This window comes from Artemia sp. Qi Xiang Cuo, chromosome 6 (genome assembly GCF_049724085.1).
Source record: "Artemia sp. Qi Xiang Cuo chromosome 6, ASM4972408v1, whole genome shotgun sequence".
NCBI lineage: Eukaryota > Metazoa > Arthropoda > Branchiopoda > Anostraca > Artemiidae > Artemia > Artemia sp. Qi Xiang Cuo.
This window is the reverse complement of record NC_142799.1, coordinates 81627127-81654864: the sequence shown is the minus strand read 5'-3', so window position 1 is coordinate 81654864 and position 27738 is coordinate 81627127. Positions and strand designations below refer to the sequence as shown.

The window sequence follows — 27738 nt, the reverse complement described above, 5'->3', positions numbered from 1 at the left end:
AAGTAAAATAAAATGGAGGTCATTTTGCTTATTTATTTTAACAGTTCAGCGAGGCAACACTGACGAAAATGTTGATCGCTATTACCGAAAACTGTATCGCTGCTAATAGAGGTGTTTTTTACTAAAATTGAATTTCTGATTTGTCTTAATATTAAAGATATAAAGTTGCGTAAGTTTCAACTGAACCAATTCAAAAAACCATCTATAGTTTTCACTGTCCTTGGTAGGCCTTCTTTATTGGCATTTATTTTTTATTGTTTTTACATTTAGCATTTTGCTTTTGCTCTACATTTACTTTTTTTTTTACAAAAAAGCTAAAACATTTAGCAAATACCTTCGCTGCGAAATTTGAGCGGCCAAACTGGAATACCCAACAGAAATATTTGGCGATAGCCAGAGGCGGATCTAGTGCAAACTTTTAGCGGCGACATGTGACAAGGGCGCAAATGAGCAAAATCTTTGGGGGGGGGGATGACAAAAGTGCCAACAATTGACCAAATTGACAAATTTATTCAGAAAAAAGAGGGAAAAAGAAAACAAAAGAGGGAAAGAGGGTACCACAAGATATCTTGGGGGGCTCGGGGTCCCCTCCTGGCTCCCTGGATCCAATTGCACAATTGCACAGGTAAAATAGCGAAGAAAACATTGTCAGTGCAAGTGATAAACTAGTAGCACTCAAAAAGAAAATTATGATTTGGAAAAATAAAGCAGGTTTCGAGAAATTTAGAAATGTTTCCTTCATTGCTCACAACCTGCAATAAAGAAATTATTCTTAGCGGAATTAGACATCTAACTATCTTTGAAGGAAATGCCAACGCTTATTTTCCATAATTGAATATTGAAAGTGACAGAGGTGATAGAGGACTTAAAACAAAACACACCACCTCCAAGAGATAACATTTTGGATTTAATTTCATTGGGAATATTTCACAATAGCTTAAAGGGCTAGCTTTATCCTTGCATTTTGTGAAAAGGGCTTAAATTTAAAAGGTTCTTACTTGTTAAAAAGCTTTTTATAGTGATAAACTGTGGAAGCTTCAGTTGTATCAACCTAATTATCAAGCGAATGTAAAAAAAAAACACTCCCCGTCACTACACTATTTCTAAAATAGTAATTCCGATATAATAACTGGTGTACGACTCCATAAACCCGGGCACCTAAAGTTGTCCTGCCAAGAGTCTTGGATTGCATAGGAGCAGGATTATTAGGAGCATCAGGGACTTGTTTGTACTTATAATAAGGGTTATTAAGGAGTGTTTGTGTTTGTGACTTTAATAATGTTTTTGAATACAATTCAAAAACACATTTTGTTGAAAATTTTGGGATATAATGGCAATATCGAGAGATCTGTTTGGCAATTCCTGAAAAAAATTGCCACAAATAATGCAACACAAATACCACAAAATAACAAGCGGAAGACAATTTTGAACAAAAATGACCAATGCTCAGGTCCATCGTCCGAGCAAAGGATTATAATGTCAGAGTTCCAAGCGAGCGAGGGTTGAAAGGCCGAGCCTATCGGTGAGTGCTGAAAGTCCTTTCTGGCTAATTGAGAAAGAACAGCCAAATCGAACATGCCACAGGCCAGACGTCAAAGAATAAACTATGCTGCCATAAATCTTAAGCTTTCTTACAATTTAAATATTTTTTTTCCGTTGTATTATTAACAGTTATTACAGTAGTTGAATAATTGCAACAATTCTCTTTTCATTTGTAACGTTTAAAATCCTATCTTTGGCGAATACTGGCTTCGTTAACTGTTTATTATGTAATGTTTATCCCCTGAGATTGGGCAAAACTTGTTTACCCTTTCTTTGAAGTCAGATCAACACTAGAATGAAACCAGTACAGAGGAGGAGCGAATACATGGCTTAACATACGCAGATAAGATGGACATCTTAAATAGTGCACTTTTTCTTCCAAGCGCGCCACAGAGTAGTCTCTTCGAAGATCTACGCATTGGCAACGTAAGCTTAAAGTCTAAAGAGCGAACAAATTGGACACCACAACGGAATAAGATTCGGCAAATTAGAAGTAAGTTGGCTTAAATTTATGATTTTTTTTTCCAGAACGAGTTACTGTAACTGTTTATTAGCTACTTGTAGTTTAATTTATCAAGAAAAAGGAATAACGTTGAATAAAAGTAAGTTGATCCCATTTCAAAAATAGCCTTCTTACGGTTGAAACTGCAATAAATTTGTCTGTGAATTCAGGGATTTTTAGGCTTTCGTGACTTTCTGCCGGGTAGATCTATAGTGCATGCCAGCTTCTAAATAAAACATCTTAATAAAATAAAAATAGTACGATTAGGTTCCTTAATTTATGCTCTTTCTAAATATTATGGTCGTTTTTCTGATTATGCACCCCCCTCCCTGATGGCCTAGGATATATCCCTAAATATGTTTCTTCGCCGTTTTTCATTCCGTAATGCGTCATGTCTTCTTTGCTAATGGGTTTCCTGCACTCTTGATGCGTGAAAAACTTTCCCCCTTACTGATTGCAATAAAATTGCTGAATAAAAATATACATTGTAGGTACTTATGCATTATACGGTACCCACGTTAATTTATCTCTTGTAAATACCCGTTTGACGGGTTTCCATTAGTATTTTCTTATACAGTCTATAGCGGTGGGCACCGCATAATGCATAAGTACCACATTGTATACTTTTTGTTTTCTTTTCTAAGGTTTTTGAATTGTTGTAATCTTTGTCAAAATATATGCAAATATTTTTGCAATTACAAGTTTTTTGCTCTTCAAACTATAGAATATAAACATTCACGAAAATCTTCAATTTTTCCACATAAGTGTGTAAAGTATGACAAGGTCATTATGATACTGATGTATATAAAAATGACGTCACTCATATAAATATATATTTTTCCAAAATTAAGGCTCCTAACGCATTTTCTCAAACTTCTGACCTATCTAGATCGTTTTTTATATACAAGAATATCTCAAAATAAAATTTGCTCGAAAAATATGGAGCAGTTTTCGATATATATTATATATATATATATATATATATATATATATATATATATATATATATATATATATATATATATATATATATATATATATATATGTTTGTTTTTTTCTTTTTTTTTCCCAGGGGTGATCCTATCGATCCAGTAGTCCTAGAATATCGTGAGAGGGTCCATTTGAACGGAAATTAAAGGTTCTAGTACCCTTTTTAAGTGACCAAAAGGATTGAAAGGCAACTTGGCCCCCTCCCAAACTAAATATTTCCCGAAGTCACCCAATCAAAATTTTGTGATAGCCATTTTGTTCAGCATAGTCGAAAATTTAATAAATATGTCTTTGAGGATGACTTAATCCCCCACAGTTCCCGGGGGAAGGGCTGCAAGCTATGAACTATGGGTCGGAGGAGGGGGTTACGTGGGAGGATCCTTCCATGGAGGATGTTTCCTTAGAGGAAGGGACATTTCTATGAAGAGGGTGCCGGAATTCCCAGCATTATTTAAAAAACGTTCGGAAATTAAATAAAAAAACAAGTTTTTTCAATTGAAAGTAAGGAGCAACATTAGAACCTAAAACAAACAGAAATTATTCCGCATATGAGGGGATTGCCCCCTCTTCAACACCTCACTGCGCTAAAGTGTAAATTTTGTCCCCATTCTTTAAAAACGATTCCCAAACACAAGGGTCCTGTAGCTTGAAGAGCGAGGTGTTTAGGAGGGGGGTAACCGCCTTCACATATGTAATAATTTCTTTCTGTTTTGAGTTTTAATGTTGCTCCTTACTTTCGGTTTAAAAAACTTGTTTTATTTTCTTTGTTTAATGAAGATTAGTGGCAAATAGTTTTCTAAAGACAATAGATGTCAATTAATGTAAAAGTATTTAAAAATGAAAAAAAGTAAGTAGTTACAGAAAATATAGAAACCAATAGCCTTCTTACAAAAGCTAAGATACAAACTCCCAAAGTAATTTGCATTTTACTGAAAATGAAATACATTTTAAATGTTTTCACTTTTTTGATCAAACTGACAATACACGGTTTTTTTTTTTTTTTTTTTTTTTTTTTTTTTTTAAATAAAGCGCAATTATTTTCTGGTCTGAAGAAAGACATGGGTGTTGTCAGCCATACTCCTTTTACTTTTTGCTCATTTTGAGTTTGACTAGGCTATCTATTGTCATTTCTGTTAGTTTTGGGTTTCATTTATTTATTAATGGTGAGTTGTGGTAGTTTTACACTTGGAAAATAAGAAAAACAAACTCGTAAGACTTAACAACGCTTTTGTCCGTAAAAACTTAAACAATTTAGAATGTGTTGGTTCCCAAAGCCATCTATCCTTTCAAAGGATAGCCAAACCTTCCTAAAATTTTGGTGCCATATGTTTTACCTTAATTTTGACGATTGTTTGCCTATTTTTTTTCTTTTTTCTTTTTTTTTTAATTTGGCACCCGCTTCTGCCAAAATTGCAGAAGTTCATATGGAAGTCTTTTCAACACAAATGGATTTGTGTGTTTTTTTTTCTAAGTTTTTAAGATATTTCTGGTGTGCAAATTCCTCTTTTTCCCTTTCCTTAGCACTTTTCAACGAAACTAAAAAAAACTCAAATAAAAGTTTCAAATTTAGAAACATTATTTTCCACAGGGGTGAGGGTATTTTCCGCGTGGGTATTTTCCAACAAGGGCTATTTTCCGCGGGGGTTGCTTTCCGTGGGCGGGGGTATTTTTTCTGGGGGGGGGGGGCATTTTCCAGGGGTTTAAACAACCCCCCATTCACTATATTCATTTATTTTACTGTGTTCATGGCCGTATATTTGGCTTTAAAATACACTTATGTGTCTATCTATCTAATATGCAGAATAATTGAACCAAACACATTTTGCATGAAGACCCACTATGCTTACCCCCCCCCTAATGTGCAAATCTGTAGCGCAAATTTGTTTCTAAAGTAACGAAGAAACTAACAAAAAAAATTCGGTCTGCTCTCGAATTTTACACAGCGTAAACTTGACGCATAATATATAAGTACCAAAATTCCTTCCCCCTACGGAAATTAAAAAAATAAAACTCAAATTTGGAAAGCCTTATTTTCCACGGGGGGTGTTTTTTTTTTTTTGGGGGGGGGGGGGTATTTTCCGTGGAGGGATATTTTCCGGGAGGGGTATTTTCCGCGGGGGTATTTTCCGCGGGGTTATTTTCCGCGGGGGTATTTTCTGGTATATATATATATATATATATATATATATATATATATATATATATATATATATATATATATATATATATATATATATATATATATATATATATATATATATATATATATATATATATATATATATATATATATATATATATATATATATATATATATATATATATATATATATATATATATATATATATATATATATATATATATATATATATATATATATATATATATATATATATATATATATATATATATATATATATATATATATATATATATACTTTTCTATGGTTGTTTACCTTATTTTACTTTCCCAAGATCCTAAGCTTGGGACTGAAATTTCAAAATCTTAGAGAAAATCCCGAGGAGTAGGCCCAGGTGCTACCTTACGAAGCTTCACGTGCATACATTTTTGATTATTCTGAGAAACAGCGACCTAAGGTTTACCAGGGATGAGGGTACAAACAAGGTGAATGTTAGGATTGACACATACTAATTTAGAAAATTGATTTAACAGATGAGCGAAAGTAAAAGTTTCGGTGTTCAGAAAATTCTTTCGTTGTTCTAATTTGTCTGACATTTGGGTGTTGAAATGCTGGGTGTGTTTCATTTTATTTAAACAAATATTGAGCTATATTTAAACACTCGAATTATTATATAAATTGAATCATATATTGGTCACATTATTTAAACAATTAAATGGGGATATGTATTATGTATCGCTTCCTTTCAAATATCAATGAAATTTAACAGATAAAAGAAAATCAAAGAGAAAAAAGAAGTTTTTCAACTCTTCCGTGTCTCGGTACTGGTGCATTACGCGGGCACCGTAATGAAGTCTAGTTTGGTTAAGGCTAATGAAATAAAATAAAATAGGATGAATATATAATAGATTAGAAACAAATTTGGGCTATATATTTGCACATTAGGGGGGGGGGGGGGGGGATAAAGCATAGCGTGTATTAAATACGTAACCTAACCCAACCTAGGTACCTTCCCCCCCCCATAAACCCCAAAAAACAATTGTTTAAATATTGTAACTAATTGAGAAACAACGGCTTTGCAATCACTTATCTATAGCGGTCTCTTGCAAATAGCCCGTTGACGGGTTTCGTGACTGGTTTCCTTGATACAGTCTATCGTGGTGCCCGCATAATGCACCAGTACCCGTGTCTCTTCCTGTACATCCTTGTTAAAAAAGGTTATTTCAGTTCCATGTTTCTATTTTCGTGGCGTATTTTCGGAAGCAAATCAGAGTAATCCTTTTTTTTTTTAGAAAAAAATGGCCCTGTCTTTTCAAAAACTGGGTTAATTAATACTGAGCAGCAAGTTCATACCGATAAGGAAATCCAAATTCTGGAGAGACAAAAATAAATGCGTCTCTTTAAAACCTGATTGGCTTATTCGTGAGATTAATTAAAACATTTTCCGAAAAATAAGTTTTTCAAAGAAAAGTAAAGGCCATTTTAAACTTAAGGTCAGGAGATAGAAATACCCGTTAAAATTCAAACTCAAAACGACCAAAAATTACTATTAAATAATAAATTAGGCACAAAACGAACAGAAATTAAATAAATAATCATAGGAAAAAGCATACAACAAGTAATAATAAAAATAAATAAATAGACTTTAAAGCGAAATAAGCTTCGATTGATTATGAAAATTAACACTAAAACGAAAAAAAATATTTTGCTATTGAAGTTTAAATGAAACTTGAAACAAACAAAAATTAAATAAACAATCAATGCGAACAAACATACAATATATATTAATGTAAATGAATAAATAAATCTTAAAACAAGTGAAACTTAAATTGAATATGCAAATCAAGTTTGAATCAAATAAAAATAACTACAAAGAAGAGTTTGGGTATCGCCTCACTGCAGAAGCCTAAAACCTACTGCGTCATTGGCGCCTTACTGAAAACTGTATGAGTCTTGAACAGTCTTGGAAAGTATAAACAAAATCAAATTGAATATTAGATATATAATGATATTAATTTTTGGAAGATCCATCAGTTCAAGATTTTTTTCCTGTAATTTTTATTTTCATTTTCAATGCTGTAAGAACTGGAAAAGAATAAATTTGTAATATACGAGAAATTCGTTTTCAGTGAAGCGCCAATGACGCAGAAGGCTTCAGGTTTTTACAGTTAAAGAAGGGGGAGGTATCCAAATTTTGTTTGTAGTGAAACTATATTTGTCTTGACCAATCTTGGAAAGAACTAATAAATTAAACTGAATATTTTATGTATATGATATTAATTGCTGAAACCTCATCAGTTCAAAATTTTACTGTAATTTTAATATTTATCTTCCATATTAAGTACCAAAGAAAACATTTGTAATATAATTCGTTTTCATTAAAACGCCGATGACGCAGTAGGTTTTAGGCTTCTGCGGTGAGGCGATACCAAAACTCTTGTTTGTAGTTATTTTTATTCGATTCAAACTTGATTTGCATATTCAATTTAAGTTTCATTTGTTTTAAGATTTATTTATTCATTTACATTAATATATATTGTATGTTTATTCGCATTGATTGTTTATTTAATTTCTGTTCGTTTTAAGTTTCATTTAAACTTCAACAGCAAACTATTTTTTTTCGTTTTAAGCTTGATTTTCATATTCAATCTAAGCATTACTCGCTTTAAGGTATATTTATTCATTTATATTAATACTTGTATGTTTTTCGCTATGATTATCTATTTAATTTCTGTTTGTTTTGGGTTTCATTTATTCTTCAATAGCATTTTCTGGTCGTGTTTATTTTGAAATTTAAAAGGTATTTTTATATACTGAGCTTAGTTTTAAAATGGCCTTTACTTTTCTTTGAAAAATATTTTTTTCGGAGTTTTTTAAATTTATTTTTGTTCGTTTTTGATTGCGAAAAGTCTCAAGTTCTTATGGCATGGGGGGGGGGGGTTGCCTACTGTTCGATTAGTGTTGACTTTAAAAAACAGATCTAGAACTTTCAATTGAAATCGAATGAGGCTTTTTTCAAAGTCCCCTCTGTGATTACCTCTTTGATAAAAACCTTATATATGAACAATAGGCAGCTTGCATAACTTGTGGACAGCGATTCACAACACAACGAATGGATTGAAAAAATAACAAGTTTAATTAACGGAATCTTGCGTTAATTAAGTAAATTACATTACTTTAGACTACGTTGGGGGGGGGGGCTCCCCCCTCACCCCTCCCCTGGATCAGCCACTGCCTTACACTCTCTGTTTCTTTCCTTGTTAGGGAGGAGAGCAGATGCCTAATAGGTGTGTGTTAATACCAAAACATTCTTACTCTCATTTGGCCTTCAGGTATAAAGAGAAATAGTTCAAATGAAGGGGTGGGGAAAAAGGGTGTGGGGGGGTATTTGCCCTTCGATCAATTTGGCTCTTAAGAGCTGGACTAGAACTTCCAATTTCCAATGAAATGAGCCCTCTCTGAAGCTTATACGAGAATTCCTTCCTGCCCCCGAGCCCTGGGGGGTTTTATCGACGCCAGAGTTTTGTTACTTAACGTTTCAACTATTTTTAACAAAATGGTATTTTTAACCCTTGCATATAAAACAGGTCGGGGGGGAAAATAATAAAAAATGTTGAAGCAATATAAGATTAATTTATTTATTTATGTTTGCACCGGTTATCTTTATGTTTGTAAGATAGTTAATTTTAATTTCTGTTCATTCGAGGGTTTTGTTCATTCTTTAACAGTAATTGATGGTCTTTTTCAGTTTTAACTATAATAGGAATTAATTTCTGCTTGTCCTGAGTTCACTATGGCTCTTTACTCTTCTTAGAAAACTTTTTTTATGTAAGGTTTTTTTAATTAATAATAATTAAACATTGAAGCCCTATGGCCTTTTTTATAGACCGCTTAATTACATGCCTCTGAAAAATCAAACCTGATTTGTTCACGCAACAATGAATGGATCGAAATAATAGCTTCTAAAAACAGTAGCTAGGTTATTCCATTTGTTGATACAGAAAGAATAGGATCGTTTTGATTAGACCATTTTTCGGATGTTTCTGTGCCACAATAATTTAGCATTTATCGCAAAGTTTGTATTCTAACCTTATTTTAAGTATGGCTGTAATTTTAAGTATTTTATAATAGATTTTCTATGTGGTATGCCCATACAAAACTTTACATTATTAATGTTTCTGGTGTGGGGGCCGCGTAGTTGGAATAAATAATAAAAATTTAGCTTAGAAAGTCGGCGCGGGGGAGGGTGAGGTTGGAGACTCATCCAATACGGGGCGGAACTTCACTTATCTCCTCCGTTCTCGATTTAGGAGATTAAAGAGACTCTTTGGGCTGTAGAATGTTGGACCGTTTGAGTTGTTGAAGACGTTAAAATACTCAAAAATACTTTATATTTTTAGTTATTGCAGGATTGCTTTAAGAGATTGTGGAATGGTGAGCCCCCTGGCCCATGATTTGGGTGAGCCTCAACTCATGATATGCAATTTTGATTAATTGTTCCGTGTTATGTGCAAATATTATTCTATATATGTTATTTTGAGGTATACTTTTACCGCATTGCGTTCATTTTTAAGCCTTGAGATAAAAACTGAAACCTTAGTGTAAACAATGGTGGGGGGAAGTCTCCCCCCCTCACATGGATAATTGAGTAGCCACAGAGAAAGTAATACAAATGGAAATAATATGTCTTTTGAAAATGTCTTTTTTCAAAAGACACGAAAATAATCGTCTAAAGGAACCCGAAGTGCTATCTCTGACATTTCCGTTGATTCTTTATTCCCGTTACTTTCAGATGTAAAATTTATAATATTATCGAATGGGCTTTGTCGTCCCCTTTCTGAATAATTCACATTGGGGAAACTCACCCCCTGGGAAATTCCTCCCCCTCCAAGAACATTTTCTGTTGCTGCTGATAATTCCCCCGCGTTAAATTCCACCCAGTGGAAATTTCCCAGCCGTGGAATATGCTCCCCCAAACATATTCCCCTCAGATAATTTCAGATATTCATAAAATAAATAAAAATTTATTTTTCCAGGGGCACTTTATGTGGAAGAGGTGGTCGCATAAACTTTGGAACGGGGTTCATTGAATTACAAATTAAAATTTATAGTGCCCTTACACCAGGGGCGGATCCAGGATTTTTAGGGGGGGGGCAAAATAGGTTGATCCGATAAACTTGCGTTGGGAGTAAGTTTAATTAACGCAATCTTGCGTCAATTAAGTAAATTAAATTACTTTAGACTACGTTAGGGGGGGAGGGGGGTTAGTTGCCCTCCAATCTGTTTTTGACTCTTAAAAAGTGAACAAGTACTTTTAATTTCCAATCAAATGAGCCCTCTCTAAAGTTTATACGAGCATACCTTCCATAAGAAATAATATGAAGGATTCGGAGAATCCTTAAATTACAACCCTTTCCCTGAGGGCTTTGGGGGAGTTGTCATCCTCAAAGACCTAATTTCCAGAACTTAAGACTACGTTTAATAAAATGGCTATCTCAAAATTTTGATTGGATGTGATTGGGGAAAAGGTGGGCTCGAGAGGGGGGAGAGCTGCCCTTCAATCACTCTCGACTATTAAAAAGGGCACTATCCCTTTGAATGTCCAATTGAATGAGCCTTTTTTGAAGTTTCTACGACACCGCCTTCTATAAAAACCTTATATGCCCCCAGGGTATAACTTAAAACCTTTGCCTTGGGGGTTGTGGGGGAGTGTCCTCCTCAGAAACATTTTTTTTCTGGAAATCAGCTACGCTGAACAAAATGGCTATCTCACAATTTTGATTGGATGTGTTTGGGGGAATGGTGGGCGTAGGGGGGGGGCTAGGTGCCCTCCAATCACTTTCTACTATTAAAAAAAGCACTAACCCTTTGAATTTCCAATCGAATGAGCCTTTTTTGAAGTTTCTACGACAACGCCTTTTATAAATACCTTATATGCCCCCAGGGCATAACTTAAAACCCTTGTCCTAAGGGTTGTGGGGGAGTTTCCTTCTCAAAAACATATTTTCTATCTGGAAATCAACTACGCTGAACAAAATGGCTATATTAACATTTTGATTGAACGTTTTTGGGGGACTGATGGGCGTGGGGGGGGGGGGGGCTAGTTGTCCTCCAATCACTTTAGACTATTAAAATTGGCACTAGCCCTTTGAATTTCTAATCGAATGAAACTTCCTTGAAGTTTCTACGACAACTCCTTCTATAAAAAACTTATATACCCCCAGGGCATTTGAATTTCTAATCGAATGAAACTTTTTTGAAGTTTCTACGACAACGCCTTCTATAAAAAACTTATATACCCCCAGGGCATAACTTAAAACCCTTGCCCTGAGGGTTGTGGGGGATTGTCCTCCTCAAAATTATATTTTCTATCTGGAAATAAACTACGCTGAACAAAATGACTATCTAAAAATTTTGATTGGATGTGTTTGGGGGAACCATGAGCATGGGGGGGGGGGGCTAATTGCCCTCCAATCACTTTCGACTATTTAAAAGGGCACTATCCCTTTGAATTTATAATCGAATGAGCCTTTTTTGAAGTTTCTACGACAACGCCTTCTGTAAAAACCTTATATGCCCACAGGGCATAACTTAAAACCCTTGCCCTGAGAGTTGTGGGGGAGTGTCCTCCTCAAAAACATATTTTCTATCTGGAAATCAACTACGCTGAGCAAAATGGCTATCTCGAATTGTGATTGGATGTGCTTGGGGAAATGATGGGCGTGGGGGGTGGCTAGTTGCCCTCCAATCACTCTTGACTATTAAAAAGGGCACTAGCCCTTTGAATTTCCATTCGAATGAGCCTGTTTTAAAGTTTCTACGACAACGCCTTCTATAAAAACCTTATATGCCCCCAGGGCATAACTTAAAACTCCTGCCCTGAGGGTTGTTGGGGAGTGTCCTCCTCAAAAATATATTTTCTATTTGGAAATGAACTACGCTGAACAAAATGGCTATCTCAAAATTTTGATTGGATGTGTTTGGGGGAATGATGGGTAAGGGGGGGGTTAGTTGCCCTCCAATCATTTTCAACTATTAAAAAGGGCACTTGAACGCTCGATTTCCAATCGAATGAGCCCCCTTTGATGTTTCTACGACGACCCCTTCCGTATGAAGTGCCTCTGGGAAAAAATAAAAATAAATAATAAATAAATAATAAAACATTGGAGCCGTATGGCCTTTACTATAGGCAACAACGCTACAGCGTTGCCTCTGAAACAGTTGGCCAGTAAAAAGGACAAATAAATCTGAGCCGTCGCACCCCTTTTGCACATAAACTGTTTCTCTGCGGATACATGCTCAAGTCGTTAATTATTTGTAGGGTTATTGGATTCATCCATATATAATTCAAATCATCCTGCTTTTTAACACTGGCGGATCCAATCCCCCCTCCCAAGATTGTTTCTGGCACCCTCATTTCATGTTTTTTCTGTCTTTCAGTCTTTTTAAAATAAACTTGTCGTTTTAGTCAATTATTGGCGCCCTTGTCACATTCCCCCCTTCCCCCCAAATTTCTATCTAGATCCACCTTTGCTTTTTAATATTTATTAATTACAAAAAACTTTTTCCACAAAATAAGTTTTTCAAAAAAAGTAAAGAACTCCATTAAACCAAAACTGAGCAAAAAAAAAATCAAATAATCTAACAAGCGTGAAACTACCACAAATCAGCATCGATAAATAAATGAAACCCAACACGAACAGAAATTACAATAAATAACCGAGTCAAACTCAAAACGAGCTGAAATTAAAACGAGTAGGGCTCAAAACCACTATGTCATCCCATGGCCAGAATATGATTTGCACTTAACTGAAAAAATATAAATGTTTTTACTTTTATAACTTTAATAAATCAAATAATATTAACATTTTGATTACTAAATGTCAGTATATGTATATTAAACTGACAATGCACATTCATTTGTATTTTATTCAGTTTGATTTTATTCAGTTTAATTGGATGTGTTTGGGGAAATGGTAGGTGTGAGAGGGGGGTTACTTACCCTCAAATCACTTTCGACTATTAAGAATTTCGACTATTTCGACTTCGACTATTTCAATTTCCAATCGAATGATTCCTTTTTGAAATTTCTACGACAACGCTTTCTAAAAAAAAATCCTTGTATGCCCCCAGGGCATAACTTACAACCCTTTCCCTGACGGCAGTGGGGGAGTGTCCTCCTCAAAAATATAATTTCTATCTGGAAATCAACTAAGCTGAACAAAATGGTTATCTCAAAATTTTGATGGGATGTGTTTGGGGAAATGGTGGGCGTGGAAGGGGTGTCAGTTGCCTTCCAGTCAATTTCGATTATTTAAAAGGGCACTAGCCATTCCAATTTCCAATTGAATGAGGCCTTTTCGAAGTTTCTACAATAACTCATTCGGCACAAAGTGCCCTGGTCTAAGACCAAGAAACCAAAAAAAAAAATAATACATTGTGCCCACATCGTTCTTTACTTAGGCAGCGCTATTGCGCTGCCTATGATAAAAATCTTGGTTGCAGTGATAGCTCCAACTTAATAAAGACCGAACCACGGCCCATAGTAACCACAAGTTAGAGAAAAGTGTTTGAAAATTGTGATGGTTTACTTGTTAATTATTTTCTGATTTGCCTTATGATAAATGCACTTTTAATAAATTTTTTGTCCGCTTTTGAAGTGAGTATGGATTTATTTGGATCTACTGATCTATCTGGCTTTTTCTTACGAACTAATCAGGATTTTTTTCGAATTAATAGACTTTTTGTAATTTTCGGCAATGGTAGTTCTAACAGTTTACTTCTCGCTTCGAACCGACGCCGGTTTTGGGGGTCTTGTACAATTTTCAAAATTCCATAATTTTGTTTTCAAAATAACATTTTACGTTTAAGACTAATCGAGATAATAGTTACCATTCCTGAATCAGCTAGAAATGGCAATTTTTTGTTCAAACATTTTTTTTTTGGTTACTATGAGCTGTGTTTTGTTCTTTACTAGGTAAGAGCTACCGCTGCAACCATGACACAACTATATATTTTTTAAAGGAAAAGTTTAAGGGAAATGCGAAGTAAAACCTATATTTAATGCCCTATTTTAGCAAAAACTCGTGTTGACTACTGTAATTTCTTCGCCTAACTTGGAAAAAGATCTTTTTATAAGGTTTATGGTGTATTTTTTTTAAAACATAAAAAAAGAAAGTAATTTTTTCTTAAAAATAAAGTTTTCCGATGAAGAAACTAGCGCTTTACTAAAAAAAATAATAATAATAATAAAAAAAAAAAAAATTGTTGATTTCACGGCCGCTGAAATATTATTGGGAGCTTTACTTTTGAAAGCGATATTGTTGAGTCATTTATTTTCTGCAGGATTTTCATCTCCTGCTTCTGTTTTGTTGCGTTGGTTGTGTTTTGTAAAAATTAATACGGAAATGACAAACTGTATGCTATATACGTGCTTTTACGCTTTGGATGACCCTGGACAAGATTTCTTAATTGGATGAAGATAAAATCTATCCCAGAAAAATGTTCAATACAATATTTTTTTATAATACGATTATTGCAATTATTTACAAGTTATAATTATGCAATCATAAAGCAAATTATTTCCATTGATTTTCCATTATGATTTTATGTGAATTAATTTTAAAAATCTTCCAAAAAGGAAGTTTTCAAAGAAAAGTAAAGAGCTATTTTAAACGATGGACAGGCAGAAATAAAGTCAAATGATAGTTCAAAGTCAAAATGAACAGCAATCAATGTCAGTGAGACCTAAACGAACAGAAATTACAAAGAATAATAAGGTCAAGCTTGAAACAAACAGGAATTATCACAAACATTAGCGTTAACATCCCATAAGCCAACTAAAGACCAGAGCGTCTTTGCGCTTAACTAAGAACAGTTTTTACTTCGAGTAGTGTTTTATTTTCATAACATCAATAACAACGCAACAGAAAAACTCGTATCGCAATGCTAATCAAGGTTTGCAAATAAGATTGGGACTATCTGTTCCCTTACCTCACTCTCAAAACCTCTTAACGGCTTGAATGTCATTTGCATGCTAATGACAGTAGAATGATCTGAATGATCATAAAACTCTCAGCAATTTGGATTTATCAACGTTATACAATAGGAAGTGTTTATAATATATTTTGTTTTCATTAAAACGCAAATGACCTAATGCTTGCTTCGCCTAAGCCATTTTTTCTTTCCGTTTTTTAATAGAATCTAGCAAAATAATCTAGGCTGTTACGCTTGACTATATGTTTCAGATGCAACAATGTATCAGTCAACAGAGAAAACACCATTAGCGTCTTTTAAAAAATTCGCCGGTTATGACGTCATAGAGCTTCACACCTTTGCTAAGGGACAGGATGGAAAGCTCCAGAAACTAAAGACAAGGCTCTTTAGACTCTTTAAAAGGAATCAAGGTCCATATCAGAGGTTAGATGAGGACCCTTACGACAAGGTAATAACCATAAAAATTTCTAATATGTCCTTGAAGAATCTGATTGTAAAGCGGTGAGAACTTCATGTGTTTGTTATTAGTTTTTCATGTCTGACGCATATTTGAGTCTTGTTGTTCGGGTCAAGAAACGTGGCAACCTACATATGTCAATTAAAAACTACTTTCAACACCATAAAGCAAATGATCCACGACATATAAACCATAAACCAGGGTTTATGGTTTCTTGGACCAGATCCATTTCCGTATATATAAACCGAGCGTTCATTAGATATTTTTGAGCCTAGTTTCATATCTTTTATGAAGATCTTCTGATTTTACTCAGTCAGAGTATTCTGTGTCTCTGTATATGTGACTTTGTATATTCCTTGAATTTGTAAATAAAACTATGTTTGTGCAACTACCGACTTTGCATAATTAGCCCACGCATGGTTGTTATATTGTGAGCATCATTTGATGAACCATGCCCATACCAATCAAGTCCCACAATTCTGATGTCAGAAGTGTCTCCTAATTCTGGTGTCAGAAGTAATTAAAGATACAAACTGCAACTCAGCTCATCAGACGCTAAGCAGGTACAACGTAATCTTAGCCAGAAAAGAGAAGATACATACAAGAGCTATTATCAGCCAAAGTACAAATCAGAAGCTCAAGCAAAGAACGCCTTCCTTACCTCCATGACGTTTATAAAGAGTCAATTTAGCAAAGATTGTCACCGCTACAGTTACAGTTTGAAAAGTATCAACCGAGATACTAATATAAACTTGTGTCAAGCGCAAATCCCTGTACATTTCAAGAGAAGCCAATCCAGTAAAAGCAAGACTGAGAAATATAGTTAGGGCCTACAAAAATGTAAGTGTGGGCCTAATTACTTGTTTTAGTGCGCATAGGAAAACATTCAGAGCGTATTTACCGAACCGTACATTTTTTTTTTTTGTGCCCAAACGTTGTCTTTTGATATTTTTTTCTCTTCTCTTAAAAAAAAATTATCATGCATACCGTGCCAAAACTTAACCCAAATTTTGATATAGTAAAGGTGAAAGCATACACCAATTTAGTACGTTATTTGGATGGGTTAAATAATCCTGCTTTCAAACACAGCGCTACGTATATTTTGGAAAGGGATACGCACGATATAATGGAAATTGCTGTTAATATCAATGACTTGGAGGACACCTTTAAAATCGCTAGTATGAAAAGATCAACACTGCCGTAACAGTGGAAAATAGACTCCCCCTACCCCAAAATAACAACAAGGCGAAAGAACATTCGGATAGGGGCTGGTCACGTGACAGATGGGAAAATGGGAAGTTTTTTCCAGAGAGATGGGAAAAATGGGTATGATAACGGTAGGAATAAGCTAGAAAACTGTACTTCTAGACAGAAAAAATGAAAATACCGTGGAAGACTTTAATCAACAATGTATATTGTCAGAGCACAAACAATGCTATAATTGCAGGGGTTTTGGACATTTCTAAGGGAATGTTTTAGTAGTAAAAAAACACTATCCCCTAGTTCTCGAAATTCTCCATAATCACGGAACAAAACTAAATACTACAATAAATGTGACCGACAAAACCATTACGCTTCCATGCGCAGGCATAAAAAGACCAAATACTGATGAGACGTCGAAAAACAAATCCAACACTCTAGTAAGAGTAGGGTGACCAGATTTTCTCAGACCCAATGCGGGACATACCAAAATTTGAAGAGGGCTGGAAGGAGTAGGAAGTGTGTGTGGTTTCATAAAAACACTCAAAAATGTTTCTTAAACTTTTATCGTCTTATGTCATTATATTTTTATTTTAATAAGAATTTGGCTGATGAATGCACCTTTTTTAGAAATACAACATTGTTTTCGATTTCCTTCTTAAACTCATCACACGGTTTCTTTCCGTAAAATTTGACAAACACACAAGATTTCAGTGTGTCCAGTTCCAATTGTGATTTTTCATCAGTCCAAAAGTTATTTATCAAAGAAAAAACTCTTTCTAATGCTGCGCTTGTGCCAGGCAAACTTAGGAAAAACTCTACAAGTAACGCTAAATTGTTGTACGGAATGGGTTCCTTTTCAAAAAATGCAAATATTTCCACCCAAATCAATTCAACCGGCGTTTCTTCCTCAGACCATGTTTCCATTTTGGTTGCATCAAAGAAATTCCAGGTGTAAATGAACTCATTGAACAGCTTGGACTCATCAAGTGTCATGTCGTTTGTGTATTTGTGGAACAAGTCAATGGAATCACCATTGTCTGACCATTCCAGTGGTGCTTTCATTAAAATCCATTGGGCGCAGTTGAATTCAGTGAGGTATGCTAAATACTTTTTCAAGTAATTAACAACGTTTTCATAGAAATTTACGAATGTTTTCGTAAATGATTCGGTGGTCCATTGATTTCCATTGTTTCACAAACATTGCTGATCATTTTTCTTAAGATAGTTGGAATAAATTTCATCTCAGCTCTCGACTTGAATTTCAGAAGTAAATTTTTCAACTCTTGCCACTTCCATTATTGTTGTTTTATCACCTTCCATGTTTTTAATAGCAGATTGAAAAATTGCGGCTTGACTGTGAACGAAGAATAGATAAATTTCAGACGTAGGATCCGTAAAGAATGTTACTAAGGCTGCTGGACTTTTGTTACTGACGAAATAGTTTTTGAGTGGTTCAAATAACTGTAAAACTCTTTCAATAGCTGGAAAAAATGAAAGCCAGCTCGTTCGCGTCGTCGATTGTAAGTTCTTATACATCACGTTATTTTCTTCACAAATGTCCTTCAGTTTTTCCGTACGAACGGTGTAAATGTAAAAGTGACCATAAATTTTCAAAATCAAACTTTCAGTGTCGATGAATTCCAATGTACTGTCTAATATATAGAGCTGCTCAACAGTGCAGAATGATCAATGCATTCAAGGTTCTTGAGTGCTTCATTGGTGCCAGGACAGCATCCGGTAAGGAGATGGCAAGAAAAAGCTGTCAAGTACAGACAAGGCTTACTAGGCAGGTGTTGTTTGCAATCTGTTTCCACAAGAGTCTTCTCCCAACAAGATACCACAGGAGTGGTAAAACAACTATTGCCCTTTTGAATTCACTCCCCGCAAGTGCAAACATACAACTGTTGTCCAACTTGGTCAAGTCTGCAAGAAGTGATATGAACAAACAGAACTGTTGTTAATCAACTGGTAAAAATTCACAGCATGTTATATGTCCTGCTCCAACTGTCATGACTGAACCCCATTGGATGAAAATAATCTAGTAACAAACTTATGAAGGAGTCCTAAAAAAGAGACCCCTTCAGGATGGAGTTTGGCTTCTGTACTGTGCAAGCACACTCCTACCCTCAACCAATCATAAGCAGCACCACACTTTTTAAGGTAAATAAATATTCCAATGAGTCAATGATGTCACTCTATGCAGCAATATCTTTCGTTTTAGTAAGAAAATTAAATAAAACTTGAGTGACAGGCAATAGCAATAGGTTTATTTCAAGGAAAACAAAAGAAAACAGAACTAGACTGAGAAAAGAAAAAAAGATAATGAAACTCCTATTGATTACCCTTCTATAGTAAAAATTGAAGCTTGTCAGTGAATCCACAAAATTTTTGGGGGGATTTAGTAAAAACAGATTCAATTAGTAAATTTCTTCCTCTCAGATTTAGTAAATTCTTCCAGGCCAGGATGGGAACACTGTTAAAGAGTCTTTATAGTTAATACTAGGCTATCATAAACTGAAATAATGGTAGTCTTCCTTAGCTACAGTTATAAGTTTTTTTTCTCTCAGGCTTGGTTTGTTCTTGTAGACAATCCTGTTTTTACTAAGGCCTAATTTTAAAATTGATGATATATTTCAGTTACAGTTGCTTACTTACTAAGGCAAAATATTTGTCCTGGGAATTTTTATTCCAAAGAAAATGGTAAATTTAGTAATTAATTCACAAATAAGGTCACTTAGGAATAGGCATACTTTTAGAACAAGAATTTCATAGCCTTCTGATTCCAAATAGCCTATAACATTCCTTTGTGTCAGAAGAGAACTTTGACCCCCCACCCCCAACCTCGAGTGTAAATATATATAGCCTACTTTGAACTCAGAGCCATTCAAGGGCAGGGAGGGCAACCAGGGCAAGCTGCCCCAAGCATCTTGGCTAGGGGTTTACCTTATAGTACAATAAATCGCACTTAATAGCAATAGGGCAAATCCTGTGTCTGCTTTTATCAAAACATTTTCATTGAGATTAAAACATTTTTTATGAATATATGGGAAAAAATATTAAACTTATTAAAGTGATTCTATTTTTTTTTAGTCTAAAAACGTTTTAATCTTTTTGAATCTTTTTAAAAAAGCAGGACATTTTGCGGGATGTTTTTGAATGCAGGGCGAGGTTTCGGAATCCAGGACTGCCCCGCACAACGCGGGACGTCTTTTCACCCTGAGTAAGAGGGATAATACTGGTGCAAAAAAAAGAAAAAAAGAGAGAAGAAAACCCTCTACCTGAGCTTAAATCTGCTAGCTCTGCTTATTAAGGTGCATTTTCAAAAAAAGACTAGTGCATTATTAATTAGATTACGTTGTATTTTATTGTAATGTGAATTTAGATCTAGTAGGTCGATAATACTTATAAAGAAATAATTAAGAGAAAAAATTTTTCTTTAAGGAGGGGGGGATTTGAACTTCATTACCAATGTATGTTTCTTTGTTATTCGTATTGCATGTCGGGCGCATATTTATGTCTTGTTGTTGTTTTCGAGAAACGGAGCAACCTACATATTTCAATGACCACTTCTTTCAATACGATAAAGCAATTGACCCACGACATATAATAACCATACAGGTCGATTACGTGTTCTTGGACCAGATCCGTTTCCGTGTACATATACAGTGTACTTTAGATATTTTTGAGTATGGTTTTATATCTGTTATAAAATATGCTATAAAATATGTTATAAAATATGAATATGCAAATCAAGTTTGAATCGAGCGCCAATGACGCAGTAGGTTTTAGACTTCTGCAGTGAGACGATACGCAAACTCTTGTTTGTAGTTATTTTTATTCGATTCAAACTTGATTTGCATTTCAATTTAAGTTTCACTCGTTTTAAGATTTATTTATTCATTTACATTAGTATATACTGTATTTTTGTTCGCATTGATTGTTTATTTAATTTCTGTTCGTTTTAAATTTCATTTATACTTTAATAGCAAAATATTTGTTTTCGTTTTAAGCTTGATTTTCATATTCAATCTAAGCCTTACTCGCTTTAAGATCTATTTATTCATTTATATTATTACTAGTTGTATGTTTTTTGTTATGATTGTTTATTTAATTTCAGTTCGTTTTGGGTTTCATTTATTCTTTAAAACAGGTATATGTATCTCCTGAGCTTAAGTTTAAAATGGCCTTTACTTTTCTTTGAAAAACGTATTTTTCGGAAATTTTTTTCTAAATTAATTCTTGTTCGTTTTTGATTGCAAAAAGTTTCAAGTTTTTATGGCAGGGGGGGGGGGTGCTTACTGTCCGATTATTCTTGACTTTAAAAAACGGATCTAGAACTTTAATTTAAATCGAATGAGGCTTTTTTCAAAGTCTAAACGATTACCTCTTTGATAAAAACCTTATATATGAACAATAAGACAGCTTGCATAACTTGTGGACAGCGATTGACAACAATGAATGGATTGAAAAAATAGCTCCAATAAGGGGGTTTAGATCATTTCACTTGCTCATACAAAGGGATCACAACTGTTTGTAATTGACCTTAATAGGAATTTGTGTGCCAAAGCAATTTTGCATCTATCACAGAGTATGTATTTTAACCTTATAATTGGATAATTATAATAGATTTTCTATGTGTTCTTCCCATACAAAACCCCTTCCCATAAGTTATAAACCCCCCTTAATAAGTTATGCCCCAGGGCATAACTTACAACGCCTACCCCCGGGCCCTGGTGGGCTGTGTCGACACCGGAGTTTTTCGTTATCAGAACTATGAACTATTTTAACAAAATGTCTATCTCAAAATTTTTATCTGATGCAAGGGTGTTGAGGAGGGAGAGGGGATAGTTGCCCTTCAATCTCTTTTGACTCTTAAAAAGTGAACAAGAACTTTCAATTTTCAATCAAATGAGCCCTCTAAAGTTTATACGAGCATCCCTTCCATAAGAAATAATATGAAGGATTCGGAGAATCCTTAAATTACAACCCTTGCCCTGAGGGCTTTGGGGGAGTTGTCATCCTCAAAGACCTAATTTCCAGAACTTAAACCTACGTCTAATAAAATGGCTGTCTTAAAATTTTGATTGGATGTGTTTGGGGAAGAGGTGGGCGTGAGAGGGGTGTTAGTTGCCCTCACATCACTTTCGACTATTACAAAGCGCACTAGCCCTCGGAATTTCCAATCGAATGAGCCTTTTTTGAAGTTTCTACGATATCGCCTATAAAAACCTTTTATGCCCCCAGGACATAAAAATTAAAACCCTTGCCCTGACTGTTGTGGGGGATTGTCCTCCTCAAAAACATATTTTCTATTTGGAGATGAACTACGCTGAACAAAATGGCTATCTCAAAATTTTGATTGGATGTGTTTGGGGGAATGAGGGGGGGGGGGGGCTAGTTGCCCTTCAATCACTTTCGACTATTAAAAAGGGCACGAGCCCTTTTAATTTCCAATTGAATGTGCCTGTTTTGAGTTTCTACGACAACGCCTTTTATAAAAACTTTATATGTCCCCAGGGCATAACTTAAAACTCCTGACCTGAGGGTTGTGGGGGAGTGTCCTCCTCAAAAACATTTTTTCTATCTGGAAATAAACTAAACTGAACAAAATGGCTATCTCAAAATTTTGATTGGATGTGTTTGGGGAAATGATGGGCGTGGGGGGCTAGTTGCCCTCCAATCATTCTCGACTATTAAAAAGGGCACTAGCCCTTTAATTTCCAATCGAATGAGCCTTTTTTGAAGTTTCTATGACAACGCCTTCTATAAAAACCTTATACGCCCCCAGGGCATAACTTAAAACCCTTGCCCTGACGGTTGTGGGGGATTGTGCTCCTCAAAAACATGTTTTCTATCTGAAAATCAACTCCGCTGAAAAACATGGATATCTCAAAATTTCGATTGGATGTCTTGGGGGGAATGATGGGCGTGGGGGTGGGGGCTAGTTGCCCTCCAATCACTTTCGACTATTAAAAAGGGCACTATCCCTTTGAATTTTCAATCGAATGAGCCTTTTTTGAAGTTTCTTCTACAACACCTTCTATAAAAACCTTATATTCCCCCAGGGCATATCTTAAAACCCTTGCCCTGAAGTTTCTGGGGGAGTGTCCTCCTCAAAAACATATTTTCTGTCTGGAAATCAACTACGCTGAACAAAATGGATATCTCAAAATTTTGATTGGATGTTTTTGGGGAAATGATGGGCGGGGGGGGGCTAGGTGCACTCCAATCACTTTAGACTATTAAAAAGAGCACTAGCCCTGTAATTTCCAATAGAATGACCCTGTTTTGAAGTTTCTACGCCAACGCCTTCTATAAAAACCTTATATACCCCCAGGGCACAACTTAAAACCCTTGCCCTGAGGGATGTGGGGGAGTGTCCTCCTCAAAAATATATTTTCTATCTGGAAATTAACTACGCTGAACAAAATGGCTATCTGAAAGTTTTGATTGGATGTGTTTGGGGAAATGATGGGGGTGGGAGGGAAGGGGGCTATTTGCACTCCAAACACTTTCGACTATTAAAAATGGCACAAGCCCTTTAATTTCCAGTCGAATGAGCATGTTTTGAAGTTTCTACGACAACGCCTTCTATAAAAACCTCATATGACCCCAGGGCATAACTTAAAACCCTTGCCCAGAGGGTTGTGGGAGAGTATCCTCCTCAAAAATATATTTTCTATCTGGAAATCAACTACGCTGAACAAAATGGCTATCTCAAAATTTTGATTGGATACGTGTTTTGGGGAATGATGGGCGTGGGGGGGGGGGCTAGTTACACTCCAATCCCTTTCGACTATTAAAAAGGGCACTAGCTCTTTAATTTCCAATCGAATGAGCCTGTTTTGAAGTTTCTACGACAACGCCTTCTATAAAAACCTTATATGCCCCCAGGGCATAACTTAAAACCCTTGCCGTGAGGGTTGTGGGGGAGTATCCTCCTCAAAAATATATTTTCTATTTGGAAATCAACTACGCTGAACAAAATGGCTGCCTCAAAATTTTTATTGGATGTGTTTGGGGGAATGATGGGAGTGGGGGAGGGGGGGGGGCTAGTTGCCCTCCAGTCATTTTCGACTATTAAAAAGGACACTGGAACTCTCGATTTCCAATCGAATGATCCCCCTTTGAAGTTTCTACGACGAATCCTTCCATTTCACGTGCCTCTGGAAAAAAAAACAAAAAAAAAACATTGGATCCGTTTGGCCTTTACTATAGGCAACGCTATAGCGTTGCCTCTGATTGCCCGTACCTAATATTCTTTAAGTTTCTGTGGCGCTCAATCCTAATGAAATATACCTAAGAATGATAAAAATATAATACTTTAGAAATAAATTTGGGTTATATATTTGCACATTAGGGGGGCGGGGGGGGGGGTAAAGTAAAGCGGATCTGAATGCCTAATGTGTTAGGTACAACTATTCTGCATATTATGAAGTAAGAATTGTTTTCTAGCTGCACACTGCCCAAATACTTTACCCCCCCCCCTACTGCGCAAATATAGCCCAATCATATATTTTCCATCTGTTGTATAATTTCTCTTTGTCTTGTCTCACGCTAAGCTGAAAGAAACTAACGGAAAAAAAAATCCGGTTCCATAATGCGTCAATGAATGAACAACTTGAGCGGTAGGGGCTATATCATACAATTACCCAACTGGCTTTGCGTAATTAGTCTACGAATGGTTGTTATATTTTGAGCCCCATTTGATGAACCATGCCCATACCAACCAAGTCTCAAAATGGTAAAAAAGAAGTTCTCAGGGACAGAAACTCTGCTATAGCAGAGAGGAAGAAACTGTCAAAAACCCTATTTATAATTTCTCACCTCAATAAATCTATGACCACTCATCGTTTAGTCCACCTCAATAACCTCAGCAACCATAACAATGACGTTTTTGCAGCAGACATAGAAAATAGCACAATAAAGGCTCCCCTTTAATGCCCAGTAGGGGCTGCGTTTCCTATGGTAGCATTCTTGGATGCCCAATTTTCCTCGTATATATCGATGGCAAAGAAAACAGTCCGGTGAATCTTGTGCATAAAATCGCTGACGGGTTTTCCCCTGTTGAATCCTGAAAGTGAATTTTTTTGTTTGGGAAACACGATTTGATGCCAACGCACCACAAAAAAAAACTATCACTCATACATTCTACGTCAAAATCTTGATTTAATCTTTAAAGTCCAATTATAAAGGACATAAAAATGAATAATATTTCTTTTGAGCTCTTTCAAAATATTTCTATTTGTTCGTTGCTTAAATTTTCTCCTTTGGTGCCACACTCAATCGTGAAAAGAAGCAAGCGGGAACTTCAGTTGCCCCCCAGTAATGTGGAGAAAAAATCCTTATATAGCCCATGTTCCTTGAATATATGAAAGTAGACCCCTCTTGCCCACGGCGAAGTAAAAACACGGCGAAGCTATTAATTCAAAAATTTCTATTTCCAAGGTAAGATTTAAGGAAGTTTGACTTGTATCCATAAAAACGATCCTTTTTGTGTGTGCAGACGATTGGTCACGAGACATTTGCATTTGTTACAGTAATAAATAATTGATTGCAGCAAGTCTTGATTTTCAAATAGCCCTTATCCTAGAAATTATTGTTTTAGATACTATTTAGGTTCACTAGATGATAAAATCGAAGAATCGTTGACAGCGCAATAGCGCTGTCTCAGTAAAGAGCGATATGGCTTCCATGTATTTTTTATCTTCTTTTTTTTCCTTTCCCCCACGCCACTTCGTATAGAAGGAGTTGCGGAAATTTAGGAGGGGGCTTATATAACTGGGGACTGAAAGCTATAGTACCCTTTTTAAGACTCATAGAAATTTTGAGATAGTCATTTGGTTTACTATAGTCAAAAGGTCTGATAAATATTGCTCACGGGTAAAATGGCCCCATAGCCCCTGGGGCAAGAGCTGTAGATTATGAGTGTCCCGCTGTATACATATATGTTGGATAAAGAGTATATAGAAATTCCTTTATGGACGTTCGCAGTGCCATGAAAATTACAGTTGATAGTTCATTTAAGTTATTTATTAATATCCTTCTTTTTCGGACCTTCAAAGGTCTGGTGGTTGAACTTAAAAGGTTAATTTAGATCGTGATAGTCATTGGTAATTCCATTTTTTGTGTTATCATTAATTCTAATAGCTTGGATATATTTTTATCGTAACTCTTTCTTTTGTACTTCTTTATCAACTTTTTTTTGAGTTGACCATAAAATCGAAGTGATATATATAATCACTAATGATTATATATAACGAATGTAACGAATATAACAAATAACGAATATAACGAATGACGTCCTTATCAAGACGTCATTCGTTTCACCTGTGTGTCACCAGGCAGTTTTTTTTTTTTGCTTGTTGCTCTTCATCAGAATGGAAGCCCCAAGATAATCTGTTCAAAGAGGACACACAGTGTTCTGTTGATAAGAAACCCATTTGACAGCCTTGCCCTTAGTGCAACAAACCTGGCTTCACATCCAGCGTTCGCTTCATGATAATTTGTCATTAAAAATTGACAACTTGGATTTCTAAAGTTCAAAATGAATCTTCTTTCGAACTCGGGGGGACCAATCCTTACGCTCATTTCTCGTGAAATGGGTCAATGACAATAAATAATTAGAGAAATTAACGTTTCTTATTATTGCTATGAAAATTGATGTTTTTGGTTAAACTAAAAAAAAAAAAATATCAGCATACAATAATAGCCAATAGAAAAAAGAAGTTGTTTTTTAGTGTTGAAAGATGTCATATATTCGAAACTAATGTCGCTTTTCTCAGTCAAATATCAGTAGGTCGTGGCTTGGGGCTTCATCAAAATACCAACCATCTATAGTAGTTTAAAAAGATTTGGAGGACTTTTCTTACATCGCCAATTTAATTAAGGATTACTTCGGCCCCAGGCCGTACCCAGGATTTTTTTTTCGGAGGGGTTTTACTAAACAAATTTCGGGGGGGGGGGGTATACATAAAAACCCTCAAAAAATGCATACAAAATTTGTCCATTTTTGTTACATTTTAACGTGTCAGACAAACATTTCGATGGGGGAGGGGTCAACCCCCCCCCTCTGGGTACGGCCTTGCTTCGGCCCATGTATTTTATCTGGTGAAACCTAATAGATAATCTGTGTTTTGAATGTCAATGCAATAGGGTTTAAAGAAAAAATAGTTTCTTTTTAACGAAAAAAAAGTTTCTAGAGAGGACACTGACCGCTGTTCCCCCCTATTCATAGTCAAGCAGATTATTCAATAATTCACACTCAGTAATTGATTATTTTAACATATTTGTAGGAACATGGGATATCTTGGTCAAAGAAAGTAAGGAAGGCTATGGGACGATATGCAAGCTATCTGGGAGAAGGGGTTACCAACATGACGATGGTGTACCGTTCAGGAGCAAATACTGCATACTATTGCAGCACTACTCCCGTCTATTAAACATTAGAGTGCTTCTTAAGACTCCTTGAAAAAAAAATACCTCATGAGAGTAATTATTTATGCAAATTGAGCATCTGCAAGAACTGAGTACCTGTGTTTTGTTATCTTGATTGAAAAGACTGCTTGAAGTGATTAAAATCAGCCATTTTGAAAGGATGTTTGTTGTGACAGTGTTACCAGATGTACGGTATAAGTATACCGGAGACAGAAAAGCGAAAATTTGCCGAAAGCACAGTGTGCTAGATGTGCAATTCCTCAGACAACACTAGTTAGGAAAATGTAACGACTTGAAGAATTCGGAAGCGCCAAGACGCGTCCCATCTTGCAACACTGAGTTATTCTGATTCATGGATTCATTTGAAGAAAATGAAGAAAAAATCACCTAATTTTTCACTTTCATTGGATGTATTTTGTTCTTAAAATGTTATATTTAGTTTCAACTATAAAAGGGGTACAAAAGCTAA

General features: G+C 35.4%; 1 protein-coding gene across 1 annotated transcript; it reads left to right on the top strand.

Moving 5' to 3' along the window:
* The first annotated feature begins 1798 nt into the window (after positions 1-1798).
* Positions 1799-27738, top strand: LOC148951660 (uncharacterized). Its single transcript, XM_089090413.1, has 3 exons — positions 1799-2035; positions 15424-15620; positions 27128-27738. Exons 1-3 carry the CDS (start codon positions 1891-1893, stop codon positions 27272-27274), a joined length of 489 nt encoding a protein of 162 aa, XP_088946539.1. The 5' UTR covers positions 1799-1890; the 3' UTR covers positions 27275-27738.

Bases quoted from the DNA above. Each gene is read 5' to 3' on its own strand.
- LOC148951660 (XM_089090413.1), top strand. From the start codon at position 1,891: ATGGACATCTTAAATAGTGCACTTTTTCTTCCAAGCGCGCCACAGAGT. The intron at 2,036-15,423 runs GTAAGTTGGCTT...TATATGTTTCAG, and splicing joins TAAGATTCGGCAAATTAGAA to ATGCAACAATGTATCAGTCA. The intron at 15,621-27,127 runs GTAATAACCATA...ACATATTTGTAG, and splicing joins ATGAGGACCCTTACGACAAG to GAACATGGGATATCTTGGTC.